Source organism: Xiphophorus couchianus, chromosome 5, assembly GCF_001444195.1.
Source record: "Xiphophorus couchianus chromosome 5, X_couchianus-1.0, whole genome shotgun sequence".
Taxonomy (NCBI): Eukaryota; Metazoa; Chordata; class Actinopteri; order Cyprinodontiformes; family Poeciliidae; genus Xiphophorus; species Xiphophorus couchianus.
This window is the reverse complement of record NC_040232.1, coordinates 37,135,321-37,162,809: the sequence shown is the minus strand read 5'-3', so window position 1 is coordinate 37,162,809 and position 27,489 is coordinate 37,135,321. Positions and strand designations below refer to the sequence as shown.

At 39.4% G+C, this 27,489-nt stretch overlaps 1 protein-coding gene across 2 annotated transcripts in view; it reads right to left on the bottom strand.

Annotated features, from left to right (window-relative positions):
- Positions 1-20,068, bottom strand: part of fhip1aa (FHF complex subunit HOOK interacting protein 1Aa) — a 32,893-nt gene extending 12,825 nt beyond the window's left edge. The window contains exons 1-3 of one of the 2 annotated variants that reach the window (XM_028016232.1): positions 19,852-20,068; positions 3,741-3,801; positions 2,072-2,274 (exon numbers count right to left, since the gene is read on the bottom strand). In XM_028016232.1, the coding sequence (XP_027872033.1) occupies positions 2,072-2,179 (108 nt within the window). In that variant the 5' untranslated portion in view covers positions 2,180-2,274; positions 3,741-3,801; positions 19,852-20,068. Of the gene's footprint in view, positions 1-2,071; positions 2,275-3,740; positions 3,802-8,433; positions 8,514-19,851 lie in introns of those variants that run through there. The other variant, XM_028016233.1, reaches the window with a different exon arrangement.
- Positions 20,069-27,489: the final 7,421 nt, after the last annotated feature.

Genomic DNA, 27,489 nt, shown 5'->3' with positions numbered 1-27,489 from the left:
TCTCTCCTGTGTGACAGAGGTATCAGCAGACAGCGGCTCTGGGCTCATTAAGCAGCTCCGAGTTTTCACTGAGTCCCTGAACAAGTACTGCGAATGGGTGAGTTATGGGTGTTGGCACAACAGTACGAGTCACATGGTGCTGGTGTCAAATTCCTGAGTTCTGCCTGTTAACTGTGTGCAGCTTTGTAGTTCAGAGGTAAATGCTTCAAGAAATAGGTTTCATCTATCAAAGAGACTGGTTTTGACATTTTGAAAATAAATTTGTTTGATGGAAACATGCCAATTAAAAAAAAAAAAACCTCATTTGTTGATAAGAAGTTTTTGCAACTAGGATTAGTTGGGGGGGATGGGTTTTTGGCCATATTGAAATTGGTTTATTTTGCAAAACTGCAATGGAAACACTTTTTCACACTACGAGTCACATGATTGAGAACCGGATTTTGCAGTGGCGCAAATCACGAAGAAGACTATAGAAAGTAGTTGGAGGGCGCGTCATGTTTTTTGATGTATTATCGCATGAACAAACTCATTCACTTGTGACTTTAATTGCATTTCTTAATTAAAGGAAATTGCAAAATTTTATTTTTTTCAACCTTAGTGGAATATTGACAAAGTTTTGTGTACATTTCGAATTTAAACATAGCTAGTGTCAAACATTTTGGAATCCACTCTTTAAATTTAGCCCTAAAGAACCCTAAAAAATCGAATGAAAAATTGGTATGGAAATGTTTTCTTTGACTCTCGTGATTTTGTGTTTATATGTGCTTAACCTTTACAGAATGTTTTAGATTATTGTTGTATGTCACTGATGTCTGGTTCTTTTCCCACAGTGGGAGGGAGTGACCAGTTTGATAAGGTTTAACATGAAGGAGAAAGATGAATCCAGACACAGCGCTGCTGTGAGACTGGAACAGAGACTGGAAATCCATCTGGAATAAAAGCCACATCAGGCTACATTTAACCGACAGCCAAACCCTAGAAAAGGAAGGTTCTGGCAGCAACAAAGAAAATGCAGACTTGGACTAAAATGAAAACACAGCTCTAGTCGGTGATGTTAGGAACCACACTTAGTTCCTATCGTACTTCTGTGTACCTCGACCCGTCACTCTCAGTCAGTTCAGCTAGGAGTTAGCAGCCCTGCTGGTCCCACAGGGGTAAACATGGTGCTTTAGAGAGCCAAGATCCAGAGACAAACTGCTGCACGCTGACAAGATTCCAGCAGCCCTCACCACTGAGGTTTACTGAGGTCACTTTTTACTCTCAGGCTTGGAGGCGGCAGCTAAGCCTTTCAGAACGACTCACCCGGCCGCGGTTTTTAAACGCCACGCTTCGAAGAGAACTGGACAGGACACAAGAAACTGCATTCAGCTATGTCAGTGTTTATTCTGTAGATTTCGTATTAAATACAAACTGTTATTGAGGGAAATATGACAGTTTTGATGATTAAATGAATATCATCATTTAATGATATTCGTTGAATATCATTAAAAATATATGGCTGAAAGGTTCATCAGAAGCTTTCAGGCCTTTAGTAAAGCTTAAATTAAGATGAGCAGTTCAGAGATTTTCTTTTCCATTCCCACATTTATTTCAGTAATGTACTGGTTCACTTCAACAAACCAGACCACCATCCAAATGTTAATTAAAAAAACTTTTATATTACTGTACTGTACTACATATTCATGACGAACAGAGTGATATAAATTATTTCTGCTCATTTTAATAGTAAAGAAGGGAAGCCAGAAAAACATTATTGCCAAAAAAAGATAGATGTTCGCACTGTGAAAGCCAAGCATATAAATGTAAACTTTAGGTGAAGAAAAAAATACGGGAGAAAAATAACATTGTTGGAGCAATAAAAGGGGTTATTCCATTGTTGCACTCTACGTTTCTGAAAAAGAGAATTTTGTGTTCTTATTGATGTGTGAATAACTCACTCTATGTGTAATAAATTCACATAACATATTAATTAGATTTTTTTTGTTGAATTACTGAGCTAAATTTATTTCTTTAAAACTGTATAGTTTATGGAGATGCACCTGTAAGCCTCCTAAACCTTCTGGTGCCTTACCTGAGCCCAGTGGTTCTTGAATACAATCATGCACGTCTCTGGGTCCACCCCTTTCAACACCAGAGACTGCCCATCGTTGTTTCCATTGGCAACCACAGAGGCCATCATGGTCACCAGATCACGTGGGGTTAGTCATGTCACACAGAGAAGATGCCTACTGGGAGCCTTCAGAGTCACGGGAAGGGAAGTAACGACAGAAAAACCTAGGGAATGTGGAAAAAGAAAACACAAATACCCATCATCACTCACCGAACCGCAACATCTTGGTTCATAAAACAGCAGAAATGCTGGAATGATAGGACGATGTTGAGTCGGGCAGGCTGGCCCCCGTCTTAACCTCTGCCTGGCTGGGAAGCTTCTATGATAGGCATGCAGGAAGGAGAACAGTAACAGGCATAGTGACATGACGCAACAGAGGAGAGACAGAAATACATTGTCCCTGCTTTGCTGCTCCCTGGACTTCACACCGAGCTGTCAAACAGTTTTAGTAATACCTCAGAGGTCCAGAGCGGATTCCTGCAGGCCCTCTGACATCCTTTCATTACAGAGAAAACTTGACGTCAGACAGTAAACGGGCTCTGGCTTTAAAATCCTCTGGATGCAAGTAGCACGCTCACTGGGAGCCAAAGAAATGTGGACGAGCCCCCGTTTCTCCCCAAAAATGAGCTGATTTAAGTTAAGTTTATACAAGACTGTTGCCTGGAAATTGCTGGTATTTTCTGATATTGATTGGGAAAAAGTTCCACATTTAGACAGCGAGTCAGCTATAGTTATCATGCCAGTCCACTATACAGCACTGTGATTTTGGCATGTTGTCAAACAGCGCATGTGCTTTTGACTCTTAGCCCCTCACCTCAATTCCTGAGGTGAGGGTCTGACGTGTTTCCAATAACCATAAGATTGTGCAAATTGAAATAACAAAAATAAATTTACATCAGTTTTGAAAAAACTAATTTCTCAATGAAAAGATTTTGTTTGGGAAATACGATCAATGTGGTTAAAGTGTTTAAGCTAAGTGATTTAATCTAAAAATGTGCACTAAATAGGAACCAGGACACCAACCAGTTGACCATTTCCAGCCAGAATTAACCAAAATGATCCTGACAAAGACTCTGTAGTTGTGGTGCCTCTTCCAAAGGGACATTTGACCAAATATTGGCAGAGCATATATAGATATATATATTTGAGCTTGTGTATATAATTACAAACATTTTAGTAATTATTCCACTCTAAAAAGAGAACAGTTTACATAAATTGTTAAAAGGGACAAAACTTTCCTACTATGAGTGGAGGCAATTTCCTGACCACAACTATAGGCTGAAAGAAAATCCCCCAATGGGAGCCCGGCGGTAAACACTCGCTGTCCATGGAGCGGCACGCACATGTGCAGTGGATCGACCGCAGGACACGCTGCAGCTGCACAAATTACAGCCTCTGGGTTCCAACCTTAAATTAGGAAGAAATCACAACTTATCCCTTTTCCGACACACTGACTTCACCGACTTTCCCAGAACTAGAGACAAATTCCATCATACACAGAAGTTACTGTAATAAGGTATAAACTTTTGCCATCTGCTTTCAGTTAGCGCGTGAGGCTCCGCCGGCTGGATTCTTGACAAGGAATGTAGGAGCTCTGAGGAGAGAGCGCGAACCACTGTGTGCCTCTTACCTCTCTGCGGCCATCTTTAGCAGGGACGCTCCGCTAAGCAGGCAAGGACCTCATCCTCGTCCTGTTGACACAGCAAAGAAATATGGAGATGTGTGAAGGAGAGGCGAGGCGTGATGGGAAATGATCTGACATGAGTAAGAGCTGCCTGGATGGAGATGGAGAGGAGGAGGTTATGGGGAGGGAGTGGTCAAAAAGTGAAAAAAAGGTTGAGAGGAAGCCTACAGAGAAGGACAAAACACTGATGCAGCACATTCACATGTTTATGGTCCTACCAAAGGGGCAGTATTATGTGTTTTTCGCCATATAGAATCATTTTAGTTGGATCGAAGGCAACAATCAAGTAATTATGTTGCCTTCGATTGTTATATAAATCATATAATCAAAGGTGATTTAAAAGAAATTTGAGTTCTTAATTTTAATGCCTTGAAATTGGGCCTCTGTCTCCTTAAGAAGCTCTCTTTCTTAAACTCAGGAAGTCATCACAACATTGTTCCTCTGTTAACCCGCTTCAACATGTTTTCGCCAGTGTTTCAGCAGCTACATTTCAATTGACCGTATAATTGAGCAATTTGACATTTTGAAAAGAAATTTGCGTAACGGAACAGCAATTTTGAGAAAACTCTGATTTGTCGATAAAAGCTTTTGACACTGGAATGAGGTACATTTTTTCTTTTTCTTTTTATTGAAATTTGTTCATATCACAATGGAATATTCATATCATATCATATGCTCATATCATAATGGAAACACTTTCACACATCACATGAGTCACATGATCAACAAAAAGATGTTTCCACTGGCGCAAACCACAAAGAAGACAACATAAAGTCGTTGGTTTTTCAGTGACTTATCGCACAAACAAACTTATTCACGTCTGATTTTAATTGCATTTCTAATTTAATGGAAAAATGGCAATTGAGAAATTGTGGGGGTTTTTACATTGGCGGAATATTGACAAAGTTTTGCGCACAATTGTAATGGGAACGAAGATACTGAGAAGCGGCTCATCTAATGAGCTCATTGCAGATGCACCCTGTTTTGTCACCAGATGTTTGCCAATTGCTGCTGGCTAGTTTGAAGGAGCTGAGTGGGGGCGTTGTGGGGGACAAGTGCTCTGTAAGACGTTAGCTCGGTAGTTTGGAAGCTGAAGCTCCAAAGATCGGCTTGGTCCTCGTGCAATGTTCACATACGCGTTTAGCACAAGTGAATGGTTGCCACGGGAGATTGAATGATTTCTCAAACAAGCATGAAAGAATCAAGGTAACACTCCAGGTATGTTTTTGATGAGGGAATAACATTAGAACACAATGCAAAGCTCAAAGAAACTTATGTGACCAGTCTGCTTAATGTTGACATCCTTATCAGATAACTTGGAGCCCAACTCCTTCAGAATGTTACACCCATCCTTTCCAGCACGAAATCTACTTAAACCGGGTTCCTTCATGATGTTGCTCCTTCCGAGTGCAAAAAAAAAAAAAAAAACTTCTTGATTTTCTTGGAAAGTTTCCTGTGCTGGCTGAGGGTGTGGGGTTGTGCAAACAGAGAGTGAGAGTGAGACAGATGGAGGGAGGAGTTGCTGCATGTGTGTGTGTGCTAGTGGTTACGACTCACCCCCTTCAAGAGCTGCTTTTTATGTCTTGCTAGGGACCAAACTCACAGGTTTTCTCCACCTAAGCAGCATCACCTCTCAAATCACCAAAGGCTCCATTTACTGGATGAGCAGTTTTGTTTAAATACACAGAACTGTTTGGCTTAAAATATCACTAGGAACAGTCTCACAGAAGGATAACAAACACACATCAGCTGTTCTTGTTTGCACTTTGTCATCTAACCTTCTGCCATCTGGGAAATCAGAAATATTGTACAGTAGAACTGCGCCACCGCCCAAAAGTACCAAGAAACTGCTGTAAACAGCAGGGACGGGACCTGATTTATGTTGTGAAATCTTTGGGCATATGTTCAAATATGAATTCAGTTTTTTGTTTCCTAGCTTAGTTTAACCCCCACTCAGCTGCTTTTAGGCAACAAAAGCCTTGTAACAACTCAGATGTGCTCCGTTTGTTCCACAGAGTTTCTCCTTTCAGCAGCCAGCCGGGCTGAAAGCTGGCTGCACCTCAGCTGAAACCGAGCAAAGCTTTCACAACTCCTCACACATTCTGACCATTTTTCATCAACTCAAGTTTCTGTTACCTAAGGGGGAAAAACTAATCATATCACCAGTGCCTTGACTTGTATTTAAAAGAGATCGATGTTTCATAGGGGGTAGGCATTTGTCGTGATTTCTTATAATAAGAATTTGCTGTCACGATGGATTTTTATTAATGATGGTTAAACATCCCCAAAACCTCTCCCTATTGTGAGGATTCATAGTTTGACTTTTCTACACTGTTTGTTCAATGAGAGCGTCAATAAATACCAATAAAATGGAAAATACAGTTACCGTGTGCAGCTTAGTGTGATACTGATCACACTTCTTTATGTGAATTGTGTCCTAAAGAAGCACATTACATTTGGGAATGTTTTTCAAGACCCTTTTTTGTGTTTGTGGGGCTATAATTACTGTGACACACAGTCAGTTACCTAAAGAACGAAGTAGTAAATAGTTCTTAAAATCACTTTTATTGTTATTGCAATATTACCACAAAATATGATAAAACTCAGAATAAAAAGTCCCAATCGCCCACTCCTACTATGCCACCTCCTATGGCATCACAGATTGTCTTCCGTTTTTACATGTAGTCCCAGATGCGGTGCTTTTCCACCCTAGTTTCATGTTGAACCCAAATCTCGCAGGAGCATAGTTCAGTATCGAAAGTACAGTACTGTTTGTGACTGTAGGGAACTAAAACGTGTCTTGTTCGCTCACCCAAATCAGCCTGCTTCCTAAACACCAAGGCGAGACAAACTTGATAAACTCGTCCAGCCTTGTTGGTCACAGTTTTGACTGTGACAGTGTGAAAACATTTAGGCAAATTGCTTTTTTTCTTGTAGCCATTACTTCACGCATAAATTTCAACACATATCTGCCTCTATCTGATTGCATTTTCTCCAGTCTTAGCCATTTCAGAGTAACTATGAGTTATAGGCTCTCTTAACTGGTTTAAGTTTACCAAAGGACAAGAGCAATATGGGACAATGAGTGTAGAACAGATAGAAACTACCTTTGGATTACATATTTTCTTTTATATTTATGATCTTGATTTAAATAAATTGTTTTTCATCTGAAGATGAATGAGGATGAGGATCAGTGCCTCCAAATCCAAGGCCATGGTCTTGAGCCGGAAAAGGGTAGAGTACCTTCTCCAGGTCAGGGGGGGTGTCCTGCCCCAAGAAGGGGAGTTCAAGTATCTCGGGATCTTGTTCACGGAGGGGAGCGGGAGATCGACAGGCAGATTGGAGCAGCGTCTGCTGTCAAGCGGGCGCTGTACCGGTGTGTCGTGGTGAAGAGAGAGCTGAGCCAAAAAGCGAAGCTCTCGATTTACCGGTCAATCTACGTTCCCACCCTCATCTATGGTCATGAGCTTTGGGTCATGACCAAAAGAATGAGATCGCGGATACAAGCGGCCGAAATGGGTTTTCTCCGTAGGGTGTCTGGGCTCTCCCTTAGAGATAGGGTGAGAAGCTCAGTCATCCGGGAGGGACTCAGAGTAGAGCCGCTGCTCCTTCACATCGAGAGGAGCCAGTTGAGGTGGCTTGGGCATCTGGTCAGGATGCCTCCTGGACGCCCCCCTGGTGAGGTGTTCCGGGCACGTCCCACCGGGAGGAGGCCCCGGGGAAGACCCAGGACCCGACCCCGGATAAGCGGAAGAAGATGGATAAATAGATGGATACATCTGAAGAACTGCACCCAAATTTCTTTACACTATGTTTTATTTTTACAATAAGAATAAAGAGTCTATTCTTTTCAGATAATTTGATCAACTTTTTAAAAGCTTTATATGCATTAAAGATGCTAGGTTTACATTTATTTGTACAGAAGTTGATAACAGTATATTGGATTGTAACACTGGGGATTTCCAGAGAAACAATGTTTAGTTCTTTTTCCAAATTTAAAATGCTACAGTCAGAAGAAAAAAATGTGTGCAGAACTCTTTTTGATATTCCAACAGCTGGCGTTATCAGCATAATCCTTCCAGCTGCTACACTATAGGATCAAACGGATTGTCTTTTTCAGTCCGACTCAGCTGCTGGTGAGGAGTAATTGCTACTTTCCATCAAGGTGTGAAATTAAATAGTAAACAAATTTTAAAATTTGTCAACAAAATAGGATTTTCTTACTTCCAACAAAACCTTAAATGTACCAAAATGTGAAGGGATGCAGTGAAAGAATGAAACCTGGCACTGCTTTCACACATGGTGACATCACTCACACCGTCTGTTGCTTTTCTCTGTGTAATGTTTCTACTAACAAAAAATCAATATTCCCATTAACTCGAAATGAGCTCATTACAAGCAGACAGACGGTGGTAACAGGTAATCAGGTTTTTACCAAAATATATCGCCCTCCCGCCCTAAACTAAACCCCACACAGAGGCTGCTCCAGGCCCACACAGTGGGAACTCTATTCCTGGTGGGATTGCATAATGAGTAGCACTCACGGACATGAGATCAGCTTTGAAAGGATTAGAAGAGCAGATAAAAAGAAAATCGAGATTGATGTCAAGTAAACATTGTGAAATGAAAGAAAGCTCACCTGGAAGGCTTTTATCTCTTTCTGTTTCCCTGATCAGGTTTCTGGCTTTGTCTGTCAGCCCAAACGGTTTCATAAAGGTGTGGTGAGGACAAATAGCTGAAGGGCAGGACACACCTTTTTCTCATGAAGATACATGAGCTTTCATGTTAAGCAAGAAAGCTTTAACCTCACAGATGACGAGATGAACCTCACACAAACGTTTTATGTCATAGTTTGAAATCTTTTTCTTTACCTGTGAAAACAAGCTGTCCAGACAACGTCTCAAGGGTTTTTTGTTTTATGTTTTGGTTTGGGTTTTTTTTTACCAAATGTGACCAATGTCCAACTTCTTCTGAATGGCCCTATTCTAGTAGTGTCACCCTCCAAAAAATCCGATCTGTGCCACTTCCAAATGTGAAACTAATTTGGACACGTAACTAATAGGCTTCAAAGGGTCTGCTGTATAAACTGTCATTTTGCATCTTATCAGACTTTTACGTCATTGATGTAATACATGCATAGTAATTCTGCACCGGTAAATCTGGATGCATCAATGGCTGAAAATTGAAATTCTGAAAGAAGTCTGTCAGTGAAGCATATCACATCACAATGCCACCACTCTTGGTTCTGACTACACATCCAGACACTACACAAGCTGCAGTCAGTGCTAAACAAAAAGCCATTGCTGTTAGTTGTGGTTTCTTTTTATTAGCTTCCTTTGTCTTGTTATGATCCTGTGACAATACTGTCAGCTCCCATTACTCTGCAACTTTAAAATCCATCAAAGACACCAAAAGGCCAATGGTGTCACTTTCAAGCAACTGACACCAGAGTCACCATCATGTTGGTTAGTAGGCCATGCTTTCTGCTGGGAAACACGTTAATCTCATCTACACATAAGCGTACAAAATCTTTCCTAAGTGGACTGTCTGGAATTCTAAAAATACGGGTCTCATCTGGTCGTAGACCTACAAGAAATGGGAAGGACACATACATCTTCCAGTTCCTTGGCTGAGGTTGCTGTTGGCAGGTGGAAAATTTACCAGTGACCATAGCAACCAGAAGGACAAACATGTCCTTTAAACAGATAGCAGCTGCTGAAATATTCAGGGTCTAGGTGGAGCTGAGAGAACAGAGGGAGTGAAGCCTCTGTGTTTACAGAACCCAGCAGGAAGGAAATGGTTCTGATCTCTGCTGCCTTCAGTCTGCAGGGCGCTGACCCCATGACCCTACATTTACCTTTTGAATTGTTCTTATTAATATTTCATCAAAAGCTCTTTTTGTTTATGCTGCAGTAGCAAATACTAAAAATGTTGCAGGAAATCCTTCCACGTGTTAATTTTTTTTAAAAATCTGCCAGTACCTCTAAACTTAAGACTGTTTAACCGGTTGCAAAACACAGAACTACTGAGAGGCATGGATTCAAATTTCTACCTTTAGGTCTGATTTAAAACAGAAATATTTTTTTTAAAATGTACTATCACAACATTCAATTCAACATGGAAGAAACAAAACTGCAGTGAATTATTTAGAAAATTAATACCAAACCAAAACAAATGAATTTATGTACAAAATAATAGTTGTAGAAATCTTAAAACCTGTTAGTGTTGAATTTCTGAATGAACCAAACAGGAAGTTCTTCCATTTCCAAGAACTCTGTGTGTCTTTGTATTGCCTCTATTGATGCCTGTTAATCTGGTGTTCAAACTGTTCCAACCATAACCATATTAAATAAGGTCTCATTTCCTTAATTTGAATCGGACAATTTGCAAGATTGTGTGGAAAAATGCTTGTTAAATCTGTATTTAAGACTCTTTGGCAGAGTAGATAATAAAGTCTAGAACAAATATTAGCTGTGTTTCCATTGACCAAAATATATCGCGCTTTCTCACTCTTAATGTAATTGCACAAATTGGAATTACGAAAATAATTTTGCTTAATGGAAAAGCGGCAAAATTCATCAAGTCAACAAGTCTTGGGTCTTTCATTCAAAACAACATTTTGATTTAGGCTTCAATAAAAGCATAAAAAATATTACATGACTTTCTCTTCCAAATGTGTCCCTGGCTCTTTAACAACACTGCAGGCTGAATCCACCTTGGAAGATAATAGTGTTATAAGAGCAGTTAGTGCTGCTCCAGGCTAACTGCTGTCTTTATTACCGAATGGGTTCCATATTGCTCACTTTTACCAACAAGTCCAAACATAAACTCAGGCAAACACCCATGTTTTAACACACAGAACAGAGGAAGTTCATCATTAAAGACAAAAGTGTTTGGTTTGAAGGAGAAATGCACCATATCAGAAACCAAGGCATAAATTATGTAAAAGGTAACCAAGGGCAACAACAGCAGAGAAGAAACTTCTGATATAATCCACCATTGAAAGTTTGAGAAGCTCTGATTGGAGACGGCAAACTGCTTCTTGCAAATCACAAATGCTGTCATGTCATCCCTAACCTGGGCGTGCACAAGCCTGTGGGTGTATATGCGCGCGTGGGCGTGTGTGTGGGGGGGAAGGCGTGCGTGTGTGTGTGTGTGTGTGTGTGTGTGTGTGTGTGTGTGTGTGTGTGTGTGTGTGTGTGTGTGTGTGTGTGTGTGTGTGTGTGATTTTGATTTGGGGGTAAGATTTAGGACAAAGGTGTGAATTGATTTTAAGTTATGTTTAGGGTAAGGGTCAGAGTTAGGATATAGGAATGAATGAAAAATGAATGGAAGTCAATGCAAAGTCCTTGTGAAGATAGAACCCAGATTGGTCGGTCAATAACCCTCAGCATTGAGCCGAAGTGGTTACAAAGTGGCTTCAGGATAACAGGGTTAATGTTTTGGTGTGGCCATCACAAACACTCATCTGAGTCCTCTGGAGAAGTTGTGAGAAGATCTGAAAAGGTGTGTGTGAGTGAGGCGGCCAACAAAATGGACTCTTGAGGAAGGAAACCCAAAAGGTTTGGCCCAAATAATATAGTTTAAAATACTGTCATGACCAAATGTATGTAAGCTATTGAATTCAAGGAATATTACAAAAAAAATCTCTACAAAATGAATCTGGCATTTAGCAAATAGAACTAATTCTAACTAAGCTAAAATAAGAAAAGTGTGGTTTGAGTTAACTTCAGACAGTGACAAAAAATATCTTGGTGTTTATTTTACACAGTGTATGTAAATATCTGGTATGTGTGCAGAGTTTGGTGTCAGATTCACTCCTTCACCTGCAGCATTAGAACCTGACAGAGGCTGAATGTGTTTGGCTCGTAGTTCCTCTTAATCAGGAGGGCATGAGCACAAATTCCACTCAGAAATATTTTGTGCTTGTAAATCAGACTGGGTGGCTGTTAATTGGGTGCTGTAATCTTGTAAAATAAAAAGGTCGAGAATGTCTGCTTTGTGCTTTCAAACAAAAAGATTTATGTCATTTATGTGTTTAAGAAAAATGCTAAAAAAGATGAAATTATCAGACATTTTATTAATCATAATTATACAGAAGAGGATTAGGGCTTTTTACTTTTTCCACAATTCCAACCCCTTTTCTCTTAATTCTGACTTTCTTTTCCTCAGAATTGACTTTTTTTCATAATTTTAACTTTTTGTCACAATTCTCACTTTACACAGAATTCTGACTTTTGATCTCAGAAGATTAAAGTCAGAATTCTGAATTTGGAGGAAAAAAGTCTGAACTCTTTTTTGTTTTTAAGTGATCATATAATTCTCAATCATATCATTATTAATAGTTACATTAGCCAAACATTGTTCCATCCATCCATCCATTTTCTAACACCGGGGTCAGGAGGGCTGCTGGTGCTTATCTCCAGCGAACGTTTCGGGCGAGAGGCGCGGTAAACCCTGGACAGGTCGCCAGTCCATCACAGAGCCCAACTTTGTTGCACAACGTTATTTTTCCTCTTGTAACTTTTAAGCTTAATATAAACTAAAGATTCATTTCCTGACCATCAAAGATTTTATAATTTAAAGTGCTGAGAATTTCTATGATGCATCTGCAGCTTTTAGATATTTAGATGCACACTGGATCAAACATCAGCAGCTCAACGAATGTGATTACTAAACTCAAAGAAGACCTATTAGGGTCATTGTAGGTTTAAAAAAAGAAGTACATTTCTAACTCTAATTTGAGTTAGATTAAACTCAAATTTTCAAAACCAAACAGGGATATTTCTGAGATTCAAAAGTCAAAAATCTTTCACTATTGAAATTTCCAGCGTGTTTTTTTTTTTAGAAAACTTCTGAAATTAATCTTCAGAATTTCTGAGTTTTCCAGTTGAAATTCGCTCCTTTCTTTCTCTCTACATTTGTTCCATCTACGCCGTCATACAGAAGCGCTTCATTGACATCATGCCTCGTTTTTGAACAACAGCTCCATTCTCTGAGCGTCTGGTGTCAAACCGCCACAGTGCTGGCCGCTGACATCATTCCCACTGCACTTTCATGTTGCCTTGGCGAGGCTGCAGTCTGTAATGGTACGATACAATGACCCACTGTCAGCGATAAGGTGTGTTTTTGTGTGCAGGTATATCCTATCTCTGCTCCTGCTGCTTCCTTTGTGTCTCGTTTGCATCGCCCCTCCTGCTGATAACGCAGCCCTGTTTGCATGTGGAAAGCGGAGAATACCAAGCATTACTCTCTTTATCTGGGAGATGAAAGCAATAAGAAGCTGATTTTTCTGGGGTTTGATGCCAAACCAAGCAAACATTGCAGCTTTGTAAAGGTTATAACATAGGATAAAAGTATTCCTAAATGTTTTGATTTTCCAAATCAATATCAGACAAACATAACCTGGATAAATACAAACTTGAGTTTTAAAATGATTTCATTCACAAAAGAAAAAAAGATAACTAAATCAACCTGTAAAATGCTACAGAGAAGTCCATAAGGCTTTCAGACTCCAGAACCACAAACAGAGCTGTTATCCACAACTGAACCAAACCTAGAAAAACCCCTTACTACACTCCTCCAGGTGTTCAGAACTTTTTTCTTACATCTGGTAAAAAAGGAACAGGATTTTACACAAAGGTGGCAGTGTGATGGAGGATTCAGAACACTTACACTTATTAATTGCAGAAAATCCTGAAGGACTTCAGACATCTATTTCTGTTATAACGTTATGTAAAGCTCAAAAAAGAGGATTTTACAAAATAGCGCCGCTTTAAAGACCCTTCAGAATCAGTCTGGAAGGACCTGCGATCATGTGAGCTTTAACTTGTTGATCCTGAACCTGACCTTCATCAGAGAGATCAGCTGAACAGAGCCGTGCCAGCCATTCTGATCCATTAATACGAAGGAATTGGTTGAAAGTCAGCCTGAACTCCTGAGATTCAGCCAAATCCAGCTTCTAAAGCAGGGCCAATGTTGGTAAAGTGGGCGACAAAGTTCGAGCTAATCCCAAACACGGGACAAAGCTAGGCCTTTTTCAGGGCTTCACACACACACACACACACACACACGCACACACACACATACACACACCCCAGCACCTGTCATCTGACAAATTTTATCATATTTTGTCATATTTCATGTACAAATCAAGGCATAAACGTAGAGGGACTAACAAGCTAAATAATTTTTTATTTACTTTACAAATAATATGAAGTGCATATATTTCATACCTCCAGATGAAATACAGTATATCTGGAGGGATATATGGTACACTTTGAAGTGTACCAGGTGCACATTCTGTATTTTCGGGGTTTACATAGATGTATTGTCCAATTTTCCCCACAGTAAACTGGGATAAAAACAAATGCATTCCATGTTTTTTTAGATTTTTATTTGGAAAGCGTTGTGAGAAACCATAGTTTCTGCAATTCTGCACTACTTTCTGTTGGTTGCACACATAATGTCGGGATCCAAACAAATCTGGATTTTAGTTTTGTTCATTTGCTTCAGCTCATCTTACTGTGATCGGATTAGCCTCGCTTCTGTTTTAGTTCAGTCCTCTTAATTATTGTAGTTTTATGTTTATCAGACTTGTTTTCATACCTCCTCTGTTAGTGCTTAATCCTCCTTGCTCCCATGTTTTCTCTCTCTCTAGATGCGTTTCCATTGAGCGTAAAAAGGGCGCAAATTGGATTTACAGAAGTAAATTTGCTTATGAAAATTTAGTGGAAACAGGGCAATTTAAAAAAACTAAAGTTTTCAATAAAAAGCTTTTGTGCTCGAATTTTTTTCAACTGTCGAAATTTGCAAAACTTCGATGGAAACAGTTTTTTCACATCACACAATGACCAGATGTTACTGCTGGTGGAAAAGGTGAAGAAGACGACAGGAAGTGGTAGGAGGACGATGACACGGCATGTAGCCACTCAAATCATGAACAAACTTATTCACGTGTGATTTTAATAGCATTTCTTATTTAATGGAAACACTTCAATAGCGAAATTGTGTTTTTCAACATTAAAGGAATATCAACAAAGTTCTGTGCATCTCTCTCTCTCTCTCTCTCTCTCTCCGTCTCTCTCAAATAATTCACATACTCTCGCCGCCTCAACCTGTCTGCATTCCGGTTCATACACCACCTAACACCATGACACATAAAGTCTCAATGGAAAACAGTTTAAAGCTGCTGGTTGTAAAAAAAAAAGAAAAAAAAGAAATCATGTAAATATTTTTAAATAAAACTGCATTTCCAGGCTTTTATTGTCTCATTCATAAAACAGGAACACAAAACGGCCGAACTGAAGCAAATAAATTCCAGCTCCTAACTTGTGACCAGAAGGAGAACATTGAATCAAATTTGTGTGAGGCGTTTTTATCAGACAAATAGAGCTTCTTTATGTGAACTTCCATTCCTAAAAATGACATGATGATTGATCTGCTACGCATTCCTCTCATTCCTCCAATGTGATCAAGTTTGCATTGTCCGAACTGGATGACAGACAACAGGCAGACAGACCAACTGTGAACGGCAGACATCAGGCTGGGATGGAGATTTCTTAACGGAAATGTTCCGATATTGTGTTGGAACAAGTTAAACAGAAAAGATACTGCAGAGTAAAGTTAACATGTTCCTAGACCTGCCTCAATAAGCAATAAATCAGTTAATCGAATGATCAATTTAAAGCAGCTCAATAATTTACATTTGCATGATTTGTTGTTTTTCTTTTCTCCTTTCTATCAAAAACTGGAAGACAAAAGCCTTAATTCTGGTGCTTTGCTCACAACGAGCCCTTTTTAAAATTTTGTTTACAGAGGCTTCAAAATTCATCTCAACTGTCGTTTTGTTTATTTATTTATATGTTTTTATTTCTTCAAGTTCCAGTGTTAAATGTTCATAAGATTTTAAAGTTCTCTGATCTTTGAGAATGTGTTCTTGCATTATTATGACATTACTTGATTGCTATGCCATTATTACTTGAAAATGGTCTCAAAACAACAATATTATTGTTTATTGTAGTAACTTCTGAAACATTTTTGATCTTTGAGATCATATGCCATGATTATATTAGTTAAAAATGGTCTTACAATGACAATACTATGATTCATCACAATAACTTCTGGGGGAATTTATTGTCCAGCAAAATTAGTTATTTTGACAGCCATGGTGTGTGCGTGTGTGGGTGGGTGTGTGTGTGTAGGGGTGTGTGTGTGTGTGTGTGTGTGTGTGTGTGCAGATGTCTAATGTAAATGTTTGCAGAGACCAACTGTTTGTTTTTTTTTTGTTGTTGTTGTTGATATGAATTGATCTAAGTTTGACATTTAGAACATGGAGCAACAAAGAATTTTTTTACTTCTTGTTGGTGTAACCATGATCCAAACTCCACTTGGTTATTCAGATAATAAGTAAATTATCTCCATGGTAACTCCATGCCATGAGAAGACTGTGAGGTGTGGCTGACAGCTTTGCTTTCATGAGGAAACGTTGTGGGCTCTCGCTCACCAGAGACCGTCAAAACTCAGAGGGAAGCGTAAAATGAGTGATCGCTCCCTACAGCGTCTCCTGATCAGCTTGCTGATTGTCCAGACGGTCGCTACCGACAACAAACAGCGAATAGGAACCCCCCCCTCTGATCCCACCACAGCTGATTTCCTGTAACCAGCAGGACTGCAAACAAATTTACTCTCCAATGCTCATATTCTCTCTGATAATTCAGTCACTAATTAAGCTAATCAAGTCTGACCTTGGAGTATGAAAACTGCACACGTTTTCTCTTGACCACAAAAAGAAACAATAAAGGAAAAGATAAACATGTCAGTGTAATAAATGTTGACCAGACATGCAGTCGTACTCAATAATCCAATCAGGCTCCCTTGTCCAATTAAAATAACCTTAAAAATTAAAAACCTTTAATCAGGTATTAAATATGCATTTTATTAAACCCACATTCCTGTATTAAAATGATTGTTCTAATGTTTAATGTAACGTTTTAATCTTAAATGTCATGTTTTCTTCAGCTGGAAGCAGAAAATGATCATAATTCGCCATGTGGAATTAATCTACATCATGATTTTCACTGAGTTATTAAAATGAATGAACTTTTCATTAATATTCTAATTTACTGAATGCTTTTCACAGTGCTGCAAAAAGTATTCTGCATGTGAAAATGTTAGGTAGAAATCCCAACAGTGCTTCTCTTTGAAGGAAGAACATGACCTCTCGGAACGAAACTAGCGACGAAGCTACATAAGCTCATATATGATATGAGTTCAAAAATGTAATCTTGTATACATATACACAAAACAAGACTTATTAATCTAAAAGGCTTTGTTTCAGAATCAAAGTTGCTGTGTCTAGAAGGCTATAAGTTAGTCTTTTAGTTACGAAAAGAAACAATAAACAACATTTTGTCCCAAAGATGGATTCAATGTGTCGTCGTTTCTTGCCCTTAATAAAAGCCTTGTGCCACTTTGGGGCAAAAAAGCACGAAATAATCAAACTGATGTCTTTTTTAAAGCATTTTAACAATGTTCATTTTACTCAAACATTTATCTACAAAGAGTAAAAATCAGAGAAACTGATCATCGTAAGTGGTCTCTTAATTTTTTCCAAAGCTACATGTAAAAATTTTTTTTTTTTAGAAATGTTGCATGCTGCATCTTTAAGTATCTGGCTAATTCTATTAAAAACATTTTTAAATAATAAATTGCACTTTACAATTTAAAGTGCACTTTGAAGTGCACTTTAAATTGTACATAATAATTTTAGAGATGATACATTTTCTGTATAAAACTACAGAAATACAAACTCACACCTAGTCAGAACCTGTAGATAAACAAGAAACCTGAACAACACACTAAAAATTCATCCACTGCCGAAAACAGGTGATTGTGAAACACACACACACACACGTTTGCGCAGCTATCTTTGCTGGGACTTTCCATTGACTTCCATTCATTTCTACAGCCTAAACCAGGCATGTCCAAAGTTCGGCCCGGGGGCCAATCACGGCCCGCGGTCAGATTTCATACGGCCCGCAGCTTCGGTCTTATAATGTATTATTTATGGCCCGCCTGCACCGTGAAACAGAATAAATAAATCATAAAACTTGAAACTGTAATTCCTCCTTTCACCAAATGGTGGCAGCACCACTTTAATACTATCAGTCTGCCTCCGTGCAGCGAACCGCTCTCCGTTCATTTCTGCCATGGCCACTGCAAAGAAAACGAGTTTACAGTGAGGGCCGCCGCTTTCAAGAGAGATGGGAATTATAATACTTCTTCACTGAAAATCAAGGCAATTGTGCTTGTCTAATTTGTGAGACGGTTGCCTTGTTTAAGGATTTCAACGTAAAGAGACACTACCAGACTAAACATGCTAACACATACAACAAGCTAACAGGAAGTGACCGTGCTGAAAAACTGAAGCAGCTCCAAGCTGCACTGGCATCACAACAGCGATTCTTCATGCGGACCTGTGAGTCAAAAGAAAATACCACCAAAGCAAGCTACAAAGTGGCCATGTTAATATCTAAACATGGCAAACCTTTTACTGAAGGTACATTTATCAAAGACTGTTATGAAAATGGTGGAGAACATTTTGCCCTGAGAAGAAGCAAGAATTTGTTTGCCTGGCAGTAACAGTGTGGCACTGAGAGTTGAGGACATGAAACTGAGTATTTTGAACGATAACATCTGTCACTATCAGCAGTGAAAAGCCAAAAGAACATTTATGCACCTGGATTTATGGCACTTATTTTTATTAAACTCTTGAGTAAGATTTGGTTATGAACCTGTAGATATAGTAAATGACGAGCAAAATTCACTTGTTTTAAGATTTAATAATAACAGACAACTTTGCATTACTTATAACTCCTGTTTAAAATGTTCTTGAGGCAAAGATATTTTTAAACTCATGTAAATTTAAGGTATTTTATACAGTTTGTTCAATGTTATCTGACTCTCCAGATATGAAAGAAAGGCAGAATTTGGGTTTTTAGAGTTGTTCTCATTTGCCTGAGTGGCTTATATTTGTTTTTTTTTTTTTGTCATTTGAAAAATAAAGATAATTGTGACAATGAAAATTGTTTTATAACAGTGTGTGAAACTTTTGTAGTTAAAAAATGTCCGAACAAACTATTGGCCCCCGGGCATCTTCACTTGATCAAATCTGGCCCTCTTTGCAAAAAGTTTGGACACCCCTGGCCTAAACCTTACCCTTACCTTTACCCTTACCCTATCCATTACATACCTAACCCTAACCCTAACTAAAACTCAATTCACACCTTAGTCCTAAATCTGACCCCTGACCCAAAAACAGCGTTTTCCCTTGTGGGGACCAGGCTTCAGTCCCCACAAGGAGCAGTGTGTCCCCACAACGTAGTATATGTCAGGAAAATGGTCCCCACAAGGTATTAGAAACAAACGCGCGCGCGCGCGCACACACACACACACACACACACAGCAATGGCTCCATGGCCAGCCATTAAAGATTGATAACGCTTGCAGGTAACCCAACACCTGCAGCACCGTGTCTCCCTGAGCTCCTCCTAACAGCTCAGTCACAACAAACTGCTCCTCATCTCTTTGCCATAATCTTGGCTGTGATGTTTTCTTATACACATTTATACATTTTATAAAAATGCACAACACGGCTGCGCTCTAGAAACGCGTCGTTGCGTGACGCAGGGACTGCTCGGTTTATTGGCTGCCAAAGTGAATGTAACTCCATCTGCCTGGCCCTGATAAGTCTCCATGTTTCCAACCAGGAGCCAAACAGGAACCAGAGGTTTTCACTTCTGTAACTTTCTAAACATGTAACACAAGTCGGGTTTTGTGTGTGTTAGTATTACGCTGGATATTCCCCAAACAGCAAGCCCAACGCAACACCAGCAGCGCCAGTTTGGAGAGTTCCCACCTCTCCACCCAACCCGCACCCGTCAGTCACGGAGTCCGCAACTGTCCCGAGAAAACTAGAACAGGTGTGTCCGTCAGGTCTGAAGTTAGCGTACGAGTTAAACTGGGTGAGGAGGAGGACAGTTTGCTCCTTTCTTACCGTCGTCAGACGCTGTGAACGGCGTCGCCCCGTGGCGCCTTTCTATAAACAGAGACCCTCTCAGCGCGTCTTCTGGAGATTAAATATCCGTGTTTTATTCCACGTCCCGCCGCACGCGGGGGGCCACTTCACTAATAGCAACCAACACACAGGGAAGCTCCTTAGAGCGCGCGCGCCGTAGGTGAAACCCCCAGTAAATCCTTTACGCGGAGGCTCCTCCCACCCGCAGACCCAGTTCCACCTCAGATGGAGCGCTTCTGGTTTCACAACCAGCCTCACGACACCGACAAATCCACTGGATCCACGCTACAGCTGGTTATCTGGAGAAATTTGACTCATTTTACACTACAATGCTTGCATTAACTGAGATAAAGTTCAAACATGACGCAAGAAAATATTGGAGCGTAAAACAGAAAACTTCATGTTTTGATGCTGTGAGTTTTTGGTGTGAGAACTTTAATAATGAGTCAGATCCTCATCTTCCTAAAATGACAGTGTAGATAATTTCTTGCCAGAATTGTATTTATTTTTATTTTTGCCTAAATAGTCTTTTGGTAATGAAAAGGGGGAGGTTCTTTTTCTCTCCAAAATCACGTTTGGCAAAAAAAAAAAAAAAAAGACTCAGGCCATTTTTTTAAAGAAAGGTGGAGTAATTAAAAACAGATCTGAGACATAATATTTAATACTCAATTCATTAAATACTAAAACCACATGAATGGCATGAAATATTTATTTGCCATTATGTTAAACTGGGAAAATTCCCTTTTTAAGTAATCTTGCTCATGTTTGTAGAATTTGTTGTTCAACAAGAGGAAGCAAAAATAGTCATAATCTTCAAACATTTCACTAGACTGGAGTCTCAGTTTGTGCTGAACTGGATTAGATTTTAGTGAAAGACGTGCGAGTAAGATGGTCAAGAGTGAGTCTGTAGCGACCTCCAGTGGTAGATATATGCTAACAACTAAAAGTCATTTATGTCTGAAACTTTTTTTTTTAAATGTGCCGAACTTTGCTTAAATCCAACTAATTGTAAGATTACTTTAATGAATTTATCTTCTTACGCAAATATGACTCTTGTGATAAAGAATAGCGTTTTAAACCCAGCTAGTAAAATTTGCCATATGTTTTATTAATCAAAAGAAAGTACAGAACTCTTTCAGAGTGGTTCCTGTAGCCGCTGCTAAACTACTTAAGCCACATAAAATGTTCAATTAGATTTGATGATTTTTAAAAATTCTTTTAAGTCTAATAAAGTGCCTGTCCTGTAAACTTGTTTTCTGACAACACATTTATCTGGGAATAGCTAGTCCAGTTGGCTGCTCACCTGAAGCTAACAGGATGTTAGCATCAGTGCAGCTGCTAACTTCATCAAGGAGCTCAGGTAGTTCTCCATACCTGACCCTTACATCTCCAAGCTATTTTTTTTACGACAGTTTCAAAAGGTCAAAAGCTTTTGACTTTTGAACCTCAGAAATGTCCCACGTTTTTTTTCTAGTAATTTCTGAGTTTTTCTCAAAATTTCTGTTTTGTTTTGGGGGGTTTTGGCGGAAATTTGCTCCTATGTTTTTTATGTCTACAATGGCCTATAGTTGTCACATTTTATTCTGTTTCACGAAACACAAATGATTCTAATTTATAGGACAGAATAATGTCGACGCAATAAACAAACAAGATTAATGATGATTGAGCTCACTGGAAACATTAGATCCACATGTGAAATGATCATTTAATTTGACATCATCAAACTAAATCATTCTCCACACAAAAATATACTATTTCAATGCATTTCTCGATAATGTATTGAAATACATTATCTTTTGTCTGAATGTGAGAGAGGAAGCCATCCCTAAGCCTGACGTTAAAGGGTTAAACTGATCTGTGGCCAATCGCCCTCTGACTTTGCACATTCCCACTCATCCAGGATCAGTGGACTGGGCCCCCCCCCCCCCCCCCACACACACACACACACATGCCCACACACACACACTCGCACTCTCACACACCCCACTGCCATGGCCAGGACAAGCCAGAGGTACAGAATGGAGAACATGTGTTACTGAGTTAATGGAGGACCTGATTGCTGCTCTCACACTGAAACAGTTTCCTTTAGTTTGATCTGTTTTCTATTTGACTTTGTTTCAACACCAGAAGATGCCAGAGACTCGGCTTATCGAAGACGAGGAGGATGAAGATGAGGAGCAGAGAAGGACTCTGCAGGACAGAGGTCAGACAACAGGTACGAGACTGAAAGGTTCCTGGGATCTGTTTCTGTTTAGAATCTCAGCGACAGATTTTAGTGCTGTTGAACAATGAGAGGAAATCCCAGATGAACACTTCAGAAACTTTTCTGATGTTTTGAGTGACCTGAAAACAGAAAGAAAAAAGAATTCCGAAAACTATTGAGTCTTGGTTTGATGAAGTGGATTAGCATGACTTAAATGACGTATAATTTATAGTAGCTACAGCATTTAGCACCATAGACAAATATGCTCAGTAAAAGTCGTGTAAAGCCTTAAATTTATCTTTGACAGTAAAAAAAAAAACACCATAAACACACACACATTCTCTCTTTCTTTCAAGGGCGTAAATCACATCTCATTATTGGGGGGGACCATAAACAGGGAAATTTTTTAAGAGCAATTTGGTGGGGTTTGAGAAAATTACAGTAAAATGTGGTTTAATTTTTTTTGTGTGTGTTCAAGATGCACCATCAAAAATGACTTGTAAGTAGCAGTGAATAACAAAAGTGTTTTTCTCAGTAAACAACTTGTTGAGAAGTCATGGACGTCAAACTAAGATTCAAATGTTGCTTAGATATGAGTTTGGTTCAGTGTCACAGATCTAATCTCTGCTACACCTTTACAAAAACGTAAGGCTCTAAATAAGAACAAGTTTTAATAAGTAACTCCACTTAATAAAATTCCTCATAAATATTGATTCCTTGCAGTGGTTCTCAATACAAGTCATGTGTTATTTAAATGATAACTTAAGTTGCTTTAAACTTTTTCTTTATATTGTTTGTTTTGGGGGGGGAAGAGGAAAGGTTCTTGTCCTGGATGGCTGAGAACCTGTAAATATGTAGAAATTGAATATCTGGGAAGTATCATAACTTAAACTTAAAGGTCAGCACCAGAGTTTTATAGACAAATATTCAGATTTTATTTTGTGGTTTTAAAGGCTCCACGTTGAAGATGGTAAGAAATAAAGGCGTACTTTATTTTGTGTAACTGCCAGCTGCAGTAGCCCCCCTGCTCACGCCTCCATACAGAGCTGTCGGCTATTGGTCGGCTATTGGTCCGCTATTGGTCGGCTATTGGTCGGCTATTGGTCGGCTATTGGTCGGCTAGTGTCAGCAGCTGCATCCCATTTCAAACTCTTCTTATTAAAGTAAGAGTTAGAGAGCTAAATATAATTGAAATACTGGCTACCTTCGACAGAAAAAGGAGCTAAGTCTATGAAAGCCATGTAGCCAGTTTTGCCAGTTTTGATTTCCAAGGCATAAGGTGGCAGTTTATCATGATTCGGCCAAAGTAAGGAAATGACGAACTGTGGACTGATTTTTATTGTCAATGTGTTTCTTCCTATTGAGCAGTGAAAGTAAATAAAATGTGTAACATGTCTTTTGCTTTAAGTATTTACTTGCTGGAGGTTTTTTTTGTTTGTTTGTGCTGCAGAGCCAAAGCTAACAGCTAGCTCCTCACTTCAGCGGCTCCAACGGAGCTTGTGCCGTTCATCAGGCTGCTGTTGCTCCTACACTTTGGACTGAACCATTGTTCTGACAATAGTGGGGGGGGAACCTAAAATTTTATTCTTATTTTTTTCTTAGATGAATGGCAGAATTACTTCATTTTTTGTTTCTATTACCTTTTTTATATTGATATTGTTTAAATACAAGGGTTTCTTTCACGATTTCTTTGGGGGGGACAATTCTAGACTTTTCCCAGATTGGGGGGGTCCGGACCCCTCTCCCCCCCTGAGATTTAGCCTATGCTTTCTCCCCCCCCCCTCCCCCCCCCAACACAGAGTAAAGCTGCCGAGATCAGCAGGGATGGATTCCCTCCCAGCTGCTCTCTCTTCAACACATGCTGCCTTTACTCAGTCCAGCAGCACAATTTCTGAAAAATCCAACTTTTAATTAAACAAATAAATTATTTTTATTTGAGCCACTGGTCCCACAATTGGCAGCATTCCTACAGTTTCTTATAGAAAGACTAACAGTCGCCTGTTCAGTTGATCAGACCGGTCTGCTGTTTAATAATCTATAGTTTTTCATCTCCCTGTGGTATAAATATGACAGGGCACAGAGGTAGAGGTAGATGTGTGTTTCTTGGTCAGGAGGTTACAATAAAATAACTACTTAACTAAATTTAACCAAATCTGCAATCAGAGCAACAATTTAAGAATAATACAAATTTTCAGTGCTAAAAGAGTTCTTTTTTTTTAAATAAAGGAACTCCAAAGCCCACAAAGCTGCAGCAGAGATGATCATCACTGGAGTCACCAGTTTCTGTCCATATCTTACTTTTACCAACTTTTACGAGGAACAGTCTGATGACTCTGGTCAGCATCAGCTGCAGATGGTGCATTTTCTGCCCACCAGACTCTGAAAGCTTTAAAGGGCCAGGAGCATGTTTACAGTAACGCTGCTACCTTCATGGTGGGTAGCAGCTGCTGTCAAGTGATCCCCAGAACCAGATCCTCTTGTTTTCATCAGCTGCTGCTGCTGCTGCTGGACTGAGTAAAGGCAGCATGTGTTGAAGAGAGAGCAGCTGGGAGGGAATCCATCCCTGCTGATCTCGGCAGCTTTACTCTGTGTGTGGGAGGGGGAGAGAGAAAGAGAGAATGTGTGTGTGTGTGTGTGTGTGTGTTTATGGTGTTTTTTTGTTTTGTTTTTTTATCGTGGAGTGCTGTATCTGCTGAGAGTTTCAGATACTAACGGGGCTTTTTAGCTATTCGTTTCATTTTCCTCTGGTGTTTAAATGGTGAGTGAGCCGTGGATGTGCAACAGTTTCAAATATTTTTTTGTTTCATTATAGGTATAGCTTTCAGGGAGCATCGGTATTTGTATTTCCATTACAAAACGACGTTGATGTTCAGCTAATGTGGAGAAAACACAATTTTGCTACTGCGGCGTTTCCATTAAATAAGAAACGTAATTAGAATCACGCGTGAACATGTGTGTTCACGCGAGAGACGCCATTAAAAAAAACATGAGGCGTTGGAGTTGCTGCGCGCGGCCGCGCCGAGATCAGGAAAACCCGTTCATTGATCTATATAGATTCATATAGATCTATGATATCTAAAAGCACATAGATAGATATATGCTATATAGAAACAGATAGATATACCTATAAAATCTAGAAACGTATAGATAGATCTACGATAGATAGACATATGATATCTAGAACCAGATAGGGAGATACATACATAGATCTATGATATCTAGACGCAGATAGATGGATCTATATCTAGATGCAGATAGATAGATATAGAAAGATGTATGATAATTAGAAGTAGATAGATATATCTAGAAGCATAGATAGATATAGATCTATGATATCTAGAATCACATAGATAAGTCTATGCTATATAGAAGCAGATAAGATAGGTAGATATATAGATAAATCTGATATCTAGAAGTAGATATAGATCTATATCTAAACAATAGAGATAGATAGATAGATAGATAGATAGATAGATAGATAATGTTACTTATGTAGCACATCTTCAGCAACAAGGCAATTCAAAGTGCTTTACGTGAATTAGAAGAAAATACAAACAAAATAACAAACCGAAGGAAAGAATGAAAGAAGACAAAGTATAAAACTACATATTACTTCCCCATGTTGAAGAATAAGTACTCTGATTACTTGGCTAATCCACCAGACTGTCCTTTATTATTCATATATAAAATCTTACATAGTGAGCCCGTTTTTGGACAACTTAGCAAGTAACTCATTTCACATCAGAACTTTTGGCATTTTGTTGCACAGACATGATCTTTTATGGCTCTATTAGAAATGCCAGACAGCTAAATGGAGGGAAAATATGACTTTAGCTCTACAAAGAGATGAAAACTTGGCCTGCAGTCGACAACCAGCTGAAGATGGTGCATCTTTCACGCTCTGTTTCAGGTTTTTAAGTTTCTCAGACACTATACTTTCAGATTTTGGTGGTTTCGAGAGCTTTAGTTGTTTCCTCATTGTTGTGGAATTTATTCTTGGTGAGATACGAGACATGACATAAAAAAAATGGGGAACCTAGAGAGGAAACTTTGATTGACGATCAGAAAGCGCAAAGTGATCAAGAAAGGGGCAGTATTGTGTGTTTTCCAGTTTACTTTAGTTGTTATAAAACTGCTGTATGAAATATGACTTAAAGGTTTTATTTAGTAATTTAACGCCTCAAAACTGTCTCTTTAAAAACTCCTGCTCTTTCTGAAACTTCACTTTCAGAAAGTCATTATAACATGGTTCCCTTATTAACCCTTTAACAACGTTTTTACCAGTGATGCACTGAGAAGTAGCTCCTACAAAGAGCTCAGCAGATGTGCAGGTCCACCAGGTATTTGCTAACTGCTGCTGGCTAGTCTGAAGGAGCTGAGGGAGTCATGGGGGAGGGCTACTTTTTGAGGCGGAAGGACTAAACTGCAGCTCGGAGGAGGAGCTCTGCCCTCGTAGACAGGACTAAGTCCACCCAGGCGTTTTGCACAGCTGAATGGTTGCCATGGGAGATTAAAGGATTTCTGAGACATGCATAAAAGAATGAAGGCGTGTGATGGAAAAATTACATTTAAAGTCACATCTGCTAGTCATGTTATATGAATGCTTGTGAACTCTCACCAAAATAAATATTTGGGTTACATGTAGAAGGTTGGAAGTTGTTTTCTACAGCTGAATCAGAACCAGACTGTCTCGCCCCTTGTTGTTAATTCTTTATCTTTGGTATAAAACTCATGTGTTGTCTCTGCCTGACAGAGCTTTTCATCCAGACCTGCTTCATTACTGATTGTCCTACAAGCTCTCTGTATTGTGCACAATATATGAATAAACCTGATTGAGTGATTTCACCTGAACAGTGCTTGGAAATATTTTTATTTTTAGTGCTTGGATTAATTTGACATAATACTGCCCCTTTAAGTTTATATGATGACGATGATATATTTATATATATATATATATATATATATATATAAACAGCTTAGTGAGTTTAAGGCTATGAATGGTGCATTAACACCTGGGCATCATGAAGACTTGCAGTGCATTCTGGAGTGGTGACGGAGTCGCTCCGGCTGGTTCGGTCTCTCCGCTTCCCGAAAAGCCACATTCCGGCTCACCAGATTGGCCGGGCTGAATGTCTGAATACAGGAGATGGGAGGCACAACAAAGGCCGTCCCTCCTCTTGTTGTTTCAGCAGGTGTGTTCCGGCCAGCTTCAAGTTCTCTGTCACACTGGAAACAAGCCGGAGGGACGAAGCTCGATGGGACATGTCCCCTTCGTCCTGAAGACGGTGTTTTAGCCCTCTAGCGCCTCAGAGGTAGGAGCATTATTAGACACGTGGATAAGAGTTCTGTCGTTTAGCACCGGTGAGACTCTCGCAAGTCTGCTGCAAGCTTACACCGCGGAAATGGTCTGACCT